At 53.2% G+C, this 13787-nt stretch overlaps 4 protein-coding genes across 4 annotated transcripts; 3 read left to right on the forward strand and 1 right to left on the reverse strand.

Moving 5' to 3' along the window:
• Positions 1-1271: 1271 nt before the first annotated feature.
• A1O5_10483 (CMGC/CLK protein kinase) lies at positions 1272-3459 on the forward strand (the record flags this gene model as incomplete). Its single annotated transcript, XM_007751059.1, has 4 exons — positions 1272-2151; positions 2205-2552; positions 2605-3155; positions 3220-3459. The coding sequence occupies 4 exons, from the start codon at positions 1272-1274 to the stop codon at positions 3457-3459; spliced, it is 2019 nt and encodes a 672-aa protein (XP_007749249.1).
• A 1964-nt stretch (positions 3460-5423) lies between these two features.
• Positions 5424-6405, reverse strand: A1O5_10484 (uncharacterized protein; the record flags this gene model as incomplete). The annotated part of the gene is made up of 2 exons (XM_007751060.1): positions 5424-5997; positions 6047-6405. The coding sequence occupies 2 exons, from the start codon at positions 6403-6405 to the stop codon at positions 5424-5426; spliced, it is 933 nt and encodes a 310-aa protein (XP_007749250.1).
• A 1561-nt stretch (positions 6406-7966) lies between these two features.
• Positions 7967-10909, forward strand: A1O5_10485 (uncharacterized protein; the record flags this gene model as incomplete). The annotated part of the gene is made up of 1 exon (XM_007751061.1): positions 7967-10909. One exon carries the CDS (start codon positions 7967-7969, stop codon positions 10907-10909), a length of 2943 nt encoding a protein of 980 aa, XP_007749251.1.
• Positions 10910-11421: 512 nt separating this feature from the next.
• A1O5_10486 (uncharacterized protein) lies at positions 11422-13631 on the forward strand (the record flags this gene model as incomplete). Its single annotated transcript, XM_007751062.1, has 5 exons — positions 11422-11425; positions 11483-12152; positions 12256-12469; positions 12534-13318; positions 13400-13631. 5 exons carry the CDS (start codon positions 11422-11424, stop codon positions 13629-13631), a joined length of 1905 nt encoding a protein of 634 aa, XP_007749252.1.
• Between the last annotated feature and the right edge of the window lie 156 nt (positions 13632-13787).

Raw genomic sequence — 13787 nt, forward strand, 5'->3', positions numbered from 1 at the left:
TGAGACTACTGAGACTACACGTGAAATGCTCTCGCCTTTCTCAATCTTGTGGGACGGGATATCACAGTACGGAGTAGGGAGTACTTGGGAGGTATCTTGTACATATCGGATTATCAAAAACTGCCACGGTGCGCCAAAACGAGTTGCAGTGGTGTGACGACGAGGCGCCATTGGAAAGTCCCGGTGCCTCAGACTCACCCACCCATTTGCCGCACAGCTTGGGGGGCCAGGGAGGCCTCATAAGCGACGATAGGCAAGGCAAAGGCGCGTGGACGAAAGAATTGGGGCCATTGCTCACCAATCCGCAATCCGGGGGCGCGGGTCAAGTTAGACGCCAGTGACAAGTGCGATGGTCTCCAGCGTATCTGCGAGGTAATACTACGTAGGATTCAGTAATTAGCAGAGGCAGAAGAAAGAGAACATCCATCTACGTAGATATTTGGATTGATTACTGCACGGTCTACAGCGTGGAATCAAGGGCCTACCAAGTAGTAAATCCTGCCGGCGGGCGGTGCACAGGTTAAGATCCCAAGCCCGGGGGGGCAGTGGTTGCCCTGGTTGGGAGGGCTTGGGGGGTGCAAGGGGGGGGTGGTAATGGTAGTACCTCGTAATGGTGGTGTCATTCGCCGTGGACAGCCCTGATTCGGCCGGTTAACTGGGCACTGGACGCAGTTCTCCATCTTTCTCTCGATGTGCAGAGTACAGGGTGCAGAAAGAGGACTGAACCCTTTCCTGCCCTGCTCGCCGCTCGCCTGCAACGTGAACTGCGCTACGACTGGCCTGGCTAACGGCAAACTGGAACGCTGGGCACCCGTCAACCGTCAACCGTCAAGTGCAAACCTCACTTCATCTCAGTCTACATCATCGCCATCCTCCACCAACTGCTTTTTTCTCACCCTGACCGGCATCAATTTTATTCTTTGTCACCTTCCGCCGCTTCTCCTTCATCCTATCTCCCTATCATCCCCCTGAACGCAACGAACATGACCGTGGATCTGCTGCAATAGGCGTTTTCCGCCTGAGGTTGTGCGTCTCCACGTTTTCACCCGAACCTCGAACTCCGCCTCGACAACGACCTTCTGACCTTCGACCTCCTTCCTGGGGCTCTATCTCATCGTCTGCCATCAAACACTACCCTCTCCCATCTCCCGATCGAGTTTCGAGACCAAGCACACGAGTATTGACCCCTCCCGAACCTCGCATGTTGCTCTTTGCAGTCGGCAACACCTGGGTTGTCGAGCCTCTCCCACAGAAAACGGGCCTGAAACACCATGTCTACGCCCTCGATAGCAACCACCCTCCTACCTGCTCACCATAGCCAGTATGGTTATACTCATCAAAATCTATATTCGCCGACTGCCCGCCCATACCCCACTACCAATACTCTACCAGCACCCCAGCGGTTGAACACCTCGTTTCATTCTTACCAAGGTGCCGCTCAGTATCAACGACCTCAACAGTCCCCGGCAATGTCCTACAGAGGGCCCTCAAATGTTTCCACAATGCCTGCGTCCCAGTCTACCTCGGTTCTGCCTGATGCTCACCTCAGAAGACAACCAGACTGGAATGAATTTTACAAAAACGGCATCCCGAAAGAAATCATTGTTATCGACGATGACAGTCCAGACCCTCAATGGCCAGGAGACGCTTCGAGAAGACAGCAGAGACAGGATGCCGCAGGTTACACGTCGAATGCGGGCCGCAAAAGAAGAGGTGATCAAGGCGAAGAGATTGAATATGCAGACAGCCCAACGTATTCGACGCACCCAGCCAAATTCGGTGCGTCCTCGTCGTCTGCCTCTTATCATTCCGGTGATCGAACCACTTCCCTCCAGACCGTGACCGCGCCAACCTCTCTCGAATCATATGGCAGCAACCCTGCTAGCAACAGTTACGAAGATGTCAGAGTGGGACAAAAGCGGAAGAGAGCACAACCCCAAAAAGAGACCCGATCACAAGCGGCAAAAAGGAAACAACAAGAATCTGCACCAGACGCCTTTGCAGACTACATACCTCCTCCAAAACCGTTACGAAAAGCTGCGGATGTTCACGTTCCGGTAGTACGAGATACAGAAAAGCATAAAAGTCTGAAAGTTGATGATGATGATGGACATTATATCGTGAACTCTGGCACTAAACTTGCTGATCGATGTGAGTATCATCTTTCCTCAATGACAGTGTCTCTCTCTGACAATTCTTGATAGATGAGATCATCAAGCTCCTTGGGCAAGGCACTTTTGGCAAAGTCGTTGAGGCTTACGATTCGCGAAAGAAGACGAAATGCGCGGTCAAAATCATTCGATCGGTGCAGAAGTACCGCGATGCCTCTCGGATCGAGCTGCGCGTCCTCTCCACACTTGCTCTGAATGACAAAAACAATCGAAATAAGTGCATCCATCTAAGGGACTCATTCGACTTCCGAAACCACATCTGTATAGTCACGGACCTGCTGGGACAGAGTGTGTTCGATTTCCTCAAAGGAAATGGCTTTGTTCCCTTCCCAAGTACGCAAATTCAGAGCTTTGCCCGGCAACTGTTCACCAGCGTCGCCTGTGAGTTACACCGCCCCCTTGGTGCCAGAAACATCATACTAACCTTGCACAGTCTTGCACGACTTGAACCTCATCCATACAGATCTCAAGCCTGAAAACATACTGCTGGTTCACAATGCTTACCAAACCTTTACCTACAATCGCTCGATACCTTCATCGTCTCATACCATATCAAGAACAGCTCGTCAACGCAGAGTCCTTTTAGACAGTGAGATCCGTCTAATAGACTTTGGCTCTGCTACGTTCGATGACGAATATCACTCCTCAGTAGTGTCGACCAGGCATTACAGAGCACCTGAGATCATCTTGCAACTGGGCTGGAGTTTCCCTTGCGACATTTGGAGCATCGGTTGCATCATTGTGGAATTCTTCACAGGCGACGCATTATTCCAAACGCACGATAATCTCGAGCATTTGGCAATGATGGAAGCAGTATGCAATGGCAAGATCGACTCCAAACTAGTCAAGCAAGTATGCGCCGGGGGCCGCGGGGCGAACGCAAATTCTGCCGCCAAATTTTTCAACAGAGGGAAACTGGAATATCCTAACAGTGAAACCTCAAAGGGATCTAGGAAATACGTCAAAGCGATGAAGCACCTTCACGTACGTTTGGGCTCCTTGTACTTGCCTCCACTTGGAGAGTATGCTAATGGTGATTCTCATACAGGAATTCATACCTGCCAACTCGTCTTTCAACAGGCATCTGCTTGACCTGTTGAGGAGAATCTTCGTTTATGATCCGAAGAATCGGATCACAGCAAAAGAAGCCCTCAAGCATCCTTGGTTCAAAGAAACCATTGTGGACGACGGTACTGAGGCAATTCGCATACGCGAGGAACGTTCTCTGGTTGAAGACCCGTTTGCTGAGGAAGACGCAAATGCAAAACGGCCGCGAATAGATCAATGACAAACATCGACGCGCCACACCTATGCTTCCAGAGATCATTGTGCTTATCATGACGCTGCGGAAAAGCTGAGACTTCCGCTCATGACCTGGCCTACTGTCGTGGCCTGATGTTACATATGTCGAATTCGGGACTGAGGACGACGCTAATGATTTATTGATCGGATTTGGAAAACTTCACAACGCCACTACATACTGAGAGACGCTGCTGCGGCCCATCAGACAATGGGTGAACCCCGTCGGAAAGCCTACGACAATTCGGATTCGACAAATCGCTCAACGAGAGTATCGAAAAGTATTCTTCGTCCAGACAGCGTTGTACGAGAACCGTCGCCGAGAGATGTTTTTTGAAGGGAGGAGAAAGGGAATCGCAGTGGACCTTGACTGCAGGCGGCCCATGTCTTTCTAGACCTGAAACCGAGTGAGGGGAATGAGAACCAATGCAGAGTACACATTTTGAGGAAAATAAGACTAGGCTAGACATGGGCATGATGCTTTGCCGCGCCTTTACATAGTGATAGCGAAGGTTTAGCTCACAGATAGCGAATATCTTTCCTGCTCCCTGGACAGAGTTAAGGACACATGGACAGAAGATCGGAAGTTTCAAAGCTACGGCTTGGCCATGGGCATAAAGTAAGGCTCCCATTTTTCTTACTCCTGTTACATTCTTGGGCCGGTAAGCGCAGGATAAGGGGGCTTCAGCCTTGAGAGACCCGTCCACGTACATGCATAGCCAGCCACCCAGGACGACTTATTTAGGGTAAGCAGTTACCAGTAAGTTGACAAGGATAGAATTACGTAGCGTAGCGCAGCAAGTCAAGTTCAGTCAAAGTCAGAGTCGGGCAGAAGACGGGGAGTGAAAAGGGGGCACAAGGCAAGGCCCGGCGAGCTTTTCTTGTTGGTCCCCCCTCCCGCTGTGGTCTGTGCATGCGGGTTTTTGGTTCGTCGGTCGGCCGTTTTGGATACCCTTGCTATCTTGCTACTGCCTTGTGCTCGAGCGGATTCTTCCGTGCCCAAGGCGGCGGGACATTCTCCAGGTAGCGGATTATGTTCGCACGTAGGTACGTAGATATGTGGGAAGGTGGCCTCGTGAGCCCTCTAGAGAGCCCTAGTCAAGCATTGCGAGGCTCTGTTTCAGCAGCATCCCCTGCCCAGTGCAACGCCCCACTTCCTTCCTTCATTGATCACCTCCGGTGCTGTTGGAGATCCTCACATCCTCTCCGTTGGCCGGTTTGGAAACTTGGTAGCAGATCTCATTTCACGATGCTGTCGGCTGCATTCTAAACCAGCCTTCTTGTTGAGCTGACTTCGTCTTGCAAGCCGGGTATGCAGACAGCATTGCCAGTCCTGAGTTTAGTATGGGTAAATTGCGTGTCCCGGTGATAGATGGGGTGGGAGAGCCAGCTCCCAAGACGGTCCGAGGCTTACCGGTGGTGGCGGTGGATGTGGGTAGGGCATTGGACTTCCGTAATTAATGTGGTTTTTGTAGAGAGCAAGAGCTCCGCCTTCCCCTGGCCGTCTGGGGGTTGGAGATGGTGAGCATTGATACTGGTAAGGGTAGGGGTAGGGGCACGGAAGGCAGAGCTGGGGTTGGTGATTATGATGTCTCTCTGGATGCGGAGTCCGAGGATTGGCATCTGAGCAGGGCCTTGACAGGGATTCAATCTGGGTAACACTTGGATAGAAGCTGGAAGGTGAAGACGTCTGGTGCTGTTCCTGCATCCGAGATGCCATCATCTCTTGCTGAGTATGCTGCCCATACGTGTGCTTGGCTTGGTTGTGAGGGATTTGGGTCTGTTCTACGGGCCAGTTCCAGTGTAACCTCAACGCCGCTGGGGAATCAAGGGGTGTTGGCACTCGATTAGACGTGGGGACAGATGATGTGTCATAATGACTTTGTGATTGCGCGGGAGATAATGGATAGGCGCACGTCCTTCCAGAGATAGACGCAGGAGCAGGCATTTGTTTCAGTCTTCTTGAAATGGAGTTCGAATTGGTTTGCCGCATTGCTTGAAAATCGGGTCGAAAAGAGGGTTGAGATGCTGTCCTGTCTCGTTCATCAGAATTAAATAGACTGTCGCGATATTCAGCAACTGTAGAGTCGCGTGAAGGATCCCTGGATGAGTGCGGCGCGCAGCGCTGCCGATTCTCTTGCGGAAAAGAGGTAGTACCGTGATCCACACTAATCGTTGTGGTGCTCCCAGTTCTGGTTGACCGCACAATTGAGGGTCGAGGAGATGAGAATCGACAGGACCCCTGACGGTTAGCGGGAGAATTCTGGTGTCCAGTGACGGTTCTTGCGCTCCCAGATCGTATGGAGGAGACCGCTGGCATACGGCGAGAAGGAGCCCGCTGTGGTTCTTGGTTGTCTTCATCAGGCGTATGGGCAGCAAGAGCTCGTATGCTGCTTCTCGTCCTCGTTGATGCTGCTTTTGAGGGCTGAAGCGAAGGAGCACACTCTTGTGCTTGGCAGTTCTCTCCAGATTTATCAGGCCCGGCATGGGATCTCGCGCCACATGCTCTACGGGAATGGACCTCAGACTGTGTCGCAGAAATGGGTGAATCCTTTGGGTTATGATTGTGATCAGACTTCCTATCCTCCGGACCACTTGCCTCTCCTGCTCCCGCGACGTGTGCAAGATCCGCCGCTGTGCCATTCTCCACATCTCCGGCTTGAGCCTCCTGTGCCTGTGTGTCTTCATCGTCAATGCCCTCCTCCATGGGTGGCTCCGTCTCGGTTCCCTGTTGGTCATCACCAGGCGTAGTAACAGTGGTAGCTCCGGCAGCTGCTTCGGTAAGTATTGCGGCACGTGCCCGACCCCGCCTGCTCCTCCGAATGGCTTCGATTCGCACGTATTTGTCGTGCATGCACAGCTTTGCAAGTCCAAACCAGACGCTTGAACGGCTGTCACCGCCAGCCCAGCGAAGTCGTGGTATTTGTCTCGGCATTTGGCTGAAGGTGGATAAAGGGCATCGACTCCGGTGGCCGACTGGTGGAATACGAACTCATCGCAGATAAGGCCCAAGATAGGGGTTTATATGGTATAGCTGCTCAAGTCTTTCACCTATCTGTTGATTTGCTGAGTCACTCAGATCCAGAATGACAGCAACTCTCAATGGTGACTGTACCCGCACTTGGGCCTGAATGTGTCGCCACAGCTCGTTATTGTCGTCTGAGGCGGTGTATGTCAAGATGAATGACTGATGCAGGAAAGAATTATGAAGGGCATGTTTCACTTGCTGTGACCAGCTGGTTGCTCTGACTGAATATCACTAGCACATGCCGCACTGAGCAATGCTGCTTGACCTACGCATGATAAAATCTGGGGGCTTAGTCATTGTTCGACTGGTGCCTCCTGATGCTACAGTAAATGCTGGAGGCGATGTCAATAGTAAGGAGAAGGTGAGCAAATGTCCTTAGCAGCTAGCGAGTTGGGGATGGCCAAGTGGCCAAGGATGGCGTCTGAAAACAAGCTTTTAGTTAGGATTTAGCGCCCGAGGAAAGAGGGGCAATGGTGACTAAGCCGCCAATGGCGACTTGGCACAGTAGTGACGGTGCTTGGCGTCTGACATGACGTGACGAGAAAGCAAAGGAAGAAGAGCAGCAAGCAAATCTTGGTTTGGTGGCATCAATGGTGGGGGGCTCGAGGGCCAGCGGGCTGAGGATCTCGTCTACATAACTTATGCCTGTATATCATCTACCTGTACCCAGGACTCAGTAGAGCCCTTCCACCGGCATAATTAAGTCACTGCAGGTGGTCGTGCGAATGTCCCTTCCTTGATTCCCAATACCAAGTAGACAGTACGAGGTAATATGAGGTGAGGGGGTTGATCCGTCCTTTCCCGCCGAGCTAACACTCGACTCCCAGCGCTCACTGCTCTCAACAGGTACAAGTACAAGTACCGAGTACCGAGTACACTTACAATATCCCTCTGCACGATTCCATCGCCATCCAAAAAGTCTATCATCCTCATGCCTATCGCACAAGATCCATTCCTAGCCCTTTGAAACTCCTTTTATCCCAGCTGCCGTTCGCTTATCCAAACCCTCGGTGTCCTCTATGCTCGGTTCGACACCCGGATCTCGACCCTGGCTAGGACCCGTCTTGCCTGGTGAGCCCGTCCTGTAACCCAAGCCTTTTAGCCAAGTTTTACCCTACCACTGTCCCCTTTCTTCATTGGAACAATCCTTCGCTTACCCACCCAGCTTCCATCATCTTACCTACTTGTACCTACCTAGCCCAGAAGCACAGCAACCCAGCCTCACCTGGATCCCAAATCTTCGTCAGTCAGCCTCGAATGAGCCGTTGTGGCCATCGCTTCGAATCCCCCGACAATAATAAGCACTGTATCTCAGCTCAGGATCTGTCCTCCGCGGATCTCTAGTCGTATATTACCCCAAGCTGTTCTCCCGCGTGCTACAGTGAGCCCATATTCGAGAAACTTCAATCCCTCCGATCCAACCAACCCACTTTCAGCTTACATGCCTTCATGAATTCTCCACCCAATGATGGAATCAGCCCATGCTCCTGGGACGGCCGGCCTCACTTCCGCTCGCGGCCCAGACGAAGAATGGTCCCCTTTGACAGATGGCTTTGGAGGTTTTGTTGACATTGAAACCCTCTCTGGTGGTTATGGCCAAACACCTCGAGTTGACACCGAACATCTGTATGGCGATGATCTGATCGGTGTCAGTATCAGTCGAGCGCAGACCCAGATGAGATCTCCAGAGACGCCTGTGGCCGAAAAGGCAAGAGCTCTCAATCTGCCCGTCGAGTACTTCCAGAGAATATTGGCGCTGGCCGAGGAACCTGACCAAGAAAATGACACCGACGAAGCAAACGACAGCCAGCCCAGTACACCGCACGCTAGTCCCAGGCCACCTGCACTCTACCAGGATAATGCCGAGAGATCCGCCTCTTCCGAGAGAATAGAAACGAGAACCTTGTCGCGCGAGTCGACCGCCGCCAGCCACCAAGGAAGACGCTCTAGTCATACTATCGAAGAACCAGATCTTGCCTTTGACAGGGGTTATGCACCCCAAGCTTCAAAACCAAAAGATGCGGATCAACTTGCGAGTCCGTCCCGGGAGTACAAATTCCCACCCCACCCGAGTCGGAAACCACCTACGCCGCCGGGGGACGATCAAATGGCTCAACAGCCCCAACATTCTGAGGGCGATTTATCACGCCTTATCAGCATCGAAGAAGGTGCCCAGTTACTGCACCCTCACAGATTGTCCATCACCAAGAACCTTTTGAGCGGGGCAGGAAGTGAGCGAAGGCGCAGTCTCTCGTCGGTTCCAACGAACTTGCTTTCCAATTTGCGAAGATTGCTACCGGACATTCCTTCCGGTCACTTTAACAGGAGTTCTATATCTCTGTCTCTTTTGCCATCGAGCAATGGAAACTCTGGCCAGCAGAGCCCCTCTAGCGGTCAAATGACACCAACCAGTAGGCCGTTTCGATGGTCCATTCGCGAACCTCCTCAGAGGCGCAGTACTGGCGACGCAGCCCGCGGTATGCAGTCGGAACAAGAGCGGGTTCACGACCTTGCCGCCCTGTCGCGGAGTCAGGTGGACGGCAATGTGGAATCGCTTCTCTCACCCACCAGTCCGGCATCCAACGCTAGTCGAGCGCGGTCCAACTCCGAAGGATCTCTGTACATAAGAAGGAGAGTCTCAGGAGTCTCGGCATACGATGACATTAGCGCCTTTGCCCACATTTCGGATATGGCAAATTCTCGTTTCAAAGCCATAACGGACAGTTTCCAGAACTCGACCCTAAAACTACCTCGGCTACCCGCACTTCGACAGGTAGCAAAGCGACGTACGTCGCCTGACCAATCGAATGGAGAAATCCCTCGAGGAATTGGTGAAACTAGCGGCGACGAAAGAGAACAGCATCCCCATTCCAGTTCGGTCAAGAAGATACGGAACGCAACAAAAGGCGTTGAGGTGGAAACTCCACAGCAGCGAGCCCATCCAATACTGTCACGCGCCCTCTCAAAGACTACCGGTGACATTGTTGTGCTGGGCGGCTACAGAGGATCTATTCTAAGATCCGCAAAACCTCCTCATCGGCAGCTTTGGGTCCCCATCAAAGTTGGACTGAACATGCGTAAAGTGGATCTTGAAGTTGGTTTGACGCGTGAGGACGAAGAGCGCATGGAACAAACAATCATCCCGTCCGGCATTCTCTCCCATATCGGGCCGATCGACATCTGCCGAAGATTGCTCAAGCACATGAAGAAATGCCCCAGCACACGTGAGAATAAACTTAGAGTCCACGATTGGGGCTATGATTGGCGGCTGTCTCCAGATCTTCTCAGTGGAAAGCTGATCAAGTTCTTGGAATCGCTGGAGTGCAATCATCCAGAGACGCCTCACGAAAAACGAGGTGCCACTGTTATCGCACACAGCCTCGGAGGGTTAATTACACGGCACGCGGTCAATCAGCGGCCAGATCTTTTTGCGGGGGTGATCTACGCTGGTGTGCCGCAGCACTGTGTCAATATTCTGGGACCATTGCGGAATGGCGACGATGTGCTTCTCAGTTCGAGGGTCCTCACCGCACAAGTCAATTTCACGCTTCGAACCAGCTACGCTCTGCTTCCGGAAGACGGTCGCTGCTTCATCCAGAAGCACACAAACAGGAGATACGATCTGGATTTCTTCGATCCGCGCGTCTGGGAAGAATATCGCTTGTCTCCCTGCATCAACCCACCGATACCACACAGCCTCCGAGAGAAAGAAGATCGTAGGAAGAGTATTATCGGGGCTCTTTCCGACAGCATTTCGGGGTCAAACAAACGTGGGTCATGGTTCGGAGGTCAACCTTCTCAAGGGCAGTCCTCCAATCAAACGGATACCAGAGTGGCTTTAGAGGAAGCGAACCAGCGAGCCATGGACAAGGCCCTGGAAGCGGGTCAGGATATGGAAGGCAATGCAGAAGGAATGGTTGGGCCATCAATGAAACAGTCCACCCATCGACCCACCGTTGCGACAGCTGTGACAATTCCGAAAGATCTTGCAGAGGAATATCTGGATCGCACGCTAGCGGAGATTTCGGTCTTCAAGAAGCAGTTGAATTTCATCCCTGCCCATCAAGAAAACAATCTTTACCCACCCCACGCATTTATCTTCGGCAAGACAGTCCCAACTGTGTATGGAGCCAGAGTCGCAAATAAGGAGGCGATCAAGTACACGGATGTGTTCGACGACCTGGCCTTTGCAGCAGGAGACGGAGTGGTGCTTGCGAGTGCGGCACAGCTGCCAGAAGGGTACCGTTGTGTCAAAGGAGGCAGAGTGGAAAGTGATCGGGGACATGTGGGAATCATGGGCGATCTGGAGGGAGTGGGGCGCTGCCTTGAAGCGGTAGTTGATGGCAGAGCAAAGGGCGTTGGATTGGGGAAAGCAGATGCTCGTCGCGCCGGGGATTCGAGCGATTCATGAAGTGACGAAGACCATGAAAGGCGATGACGATGGACTTGGACACACGATACCTCGCGGGCCTTTGTACTTGTCAGCGCCATTCTTCGAAAAGACTGTGGTTGCGTCTATTCCAACCAGTGCCCGGTCAAATACTGTAGAAACCTGAATTGTGAACCACTCCGTTTTCTGAGCGGTTCGGTAGCGACAATGTCAGCAAGGCTGCGAGCCGCTAGGGGTTCCGAGGGGCTCGTGGGCCCATGGTTGCGCCTCGGCAAGACCTCGGCCCTCCATACTGTGGGGTTCTCAGTACTGTGGGGGGACTCTCCGCACCCCGCTTCTATCCAGCCTTGCCGATGTAATAAATCCAAGGAAACCATGCTAGACTAGAGGATAGACTTCGACTTGGCTTTCCCATCACCATTCAGCAAAGCACGGAAACGCCTGCCTTTATGTTGCAAATCAGTACAATACCGGAGTTGTAGAATTTTGTCTCTGCAGATTCCGCCTACCCACGCTTGTAATACAGGTCCAAGATGGGTAGGGTGGCTTAATAACAACTTACTCCAACACGTTAATATCTAACATTTACAACAGCAGCAGCAACAGCCACAGCCGCACTCGCCAGCGCCGCAGCACTTTCGGCCTATCTCAACGCCAAGTACCACCTAGCGAAGGATTTGTCTCATATCTACTATCAACACCGCGGGACGCGGCACCAAGCGCGCCTCAAGGCGCAGAACAAGGTCAACATCTGGGCGACCTTTTGCGAGAACTGCGACAAATTCGCGGACGACGCTTGTATTTGGTACTCCGACCCGTCTACCATCCCACCGACGATTCACACCCTCACGTGGCGAGAAGCGCGCGAGTATGCGTGTCAATTCGCGGCATGGTTTTTGGACGAAGCTGGTGTCAACCCGGGGGACTGTGTCGGGTTCTACTTGCAGAACAGCGCGGACTTTGTGCTGGGTTGGCTCGGTCTGTTGGGCATCGGGTGCTACCCGGCGCTGATCAACTATAACCTCGTCGGCGGAGCGCTGGTGCACTGTGTCAAGATCGCAGAGTGCAAGGTGCTCCTCGTGGACGAGGACTTCAAGGACCGCGTGTTTGAGATCGAAGAAGAGTTGCGGCAGCTGGGCGCGGTAGTATATGTTGTTGATCGAGATTTCAGGGCCCGCATCTCGAGAATACCCGTGAAGATGCCGGACGCGGAGTATACGAAGGATGCTGGCGAGAAGACGAAACTGGCGTTGCGGTACACGAGGTAGGTAGGTCCTTCCATCGCCGCACTTTAACTTTTTTGTATTGGGGAGGGGGGATTTGGCGGCTGGAATGTATTATATAGTATTTCAGCTGACTCGGAGTAGTGGCACGACCGGGTATCCGAAAGGTGTGATGGCAACAACTGGTCGATACTACGCGCGACTCGCCTCCCAGTTCACCCAGATGGGCATTCAACGGCTTCAGGCCGCCGGCGGGTCGGGGGATCGATGGTACATCTGCATGCCCATGTGTCACGCCACTGCAGGTTCGGCCGTCATCATCTGCATGCTCATGCCGACAACATTGTGCATAGGGTCAGTGAACGGGACATTTTTGCCCGAATGCTTGGCTTTCGAGCTGATGGACCGTTGCGTTTAGCAAGAAATTCTCGGCCTCGCGGTTCTGGGACGAGGTCCGAACGTCTCGCTCAACCGTGGCTACTTATGTCGGCGAGATAGCCCGTTATCTGCTTGCTCTGCCTCCCACGCCGTTGGACCGCCAGCATTCCCTCCGAATGGTGTATGGCAATGGCATGAGGCCAGATGTGTGGAGCCGGTTCCAGGAAAGATTCGGCATCGCCAGGGTCTGCGAGTTCTACGGCTCCACCGAGGGCGGTCTGTCACACCTCAACATCCAGGAAGGAGATTTTCTCCTCAATGCCGTGGGTCATGACGGTTTGATACGCCGATGGCAATTGCATGACCAGATTGTGCCTGTGCTGGTCGACGCAGAGACCAACGGCATCATTCGCAATCCCGAGACTGGATGTGCAGTGCGGATGCCCTATGAGATTGGCGGAGAGCTTCTATTCCGGCTAGACTCGGAGGCCAGCTTCGTCGGCTACTGGAAGAACCCCGAGGCGACGGAGAAGAAGTTTGCGCGAGACGTGTTTCGCAAGGGTGACTTGTGGTACCGCAGCGGCGACTCGCTCAAGCGAGACAAGGGCGGCAAGTGGTCGTTCCTGGATCGCTTGGGCGACACGTTCCGATGGAAAGGCGAGAACGTGTCGACGGCCGAAGTGTCGGAATGCCTGGGCAGACACCCCGGCGTGATCGACGCCAATGTCTACGGCGTCCAGCTGCCGAACCATGACGGCAGAGCGGGATGTGCGGCACTGATGCTCGATCCCGCAGTTGCGCAGACCTTTGGCCTTGCTGGACTGCTGAGGTATGTAACATGTTTTACATGTTTTTTTTTCAAACTCCCATGGTTGCCAACAGAACCCCGAGTTGACACCGTTACGTCCAGGCATGCGCGAAGAGACCTCCCAGGTTTCGCCGTACCGCTGTTCCTCCGAATAGTGCCTTCGGGCTCACTGAATTCGATGGGGCTGAAGCAGGACAAGGTGCAGCCTCGGTCTGAAGGCGTCGACCCGGCGCGAGTGCGCGGTGACCAGCTGTATGTCTTGAGGGGAAATCGATATGTCGTCTTCACAGCGGCCGACTGGGACGACCTGTCGGCGGCGAGAGCAAGACTATGAAACCGAAATCGCTCTCCCACCTCAACTTGTTAAGCAAGCCCGACACAACGTAATCACAACGGTGCGTTGGGGACGCTGCTCAACTTGGATTCGGTACCCTGGAGCGGCTGCTTATAGATATATAATCTCGCAAAGGTAGGTAGCAAGGAAAGGAGG

The sequence above is a fragment of the Cladophialophora psammophila genome, assembly GCF_000585535.1.
Source record: "Cladophialophora psammophila CBS 110553 chromosome Unknown aczJe-supercont1.20, whole genome shotgun sequence".
NCBI classification, from domain to species: Eukaryota; Fungi; Ascomycota; class Eurotiomycetes; order Chaetothyriales; family Herpotrichiellaceae; genus Cladophialophora; species Cladophialophora psammophila.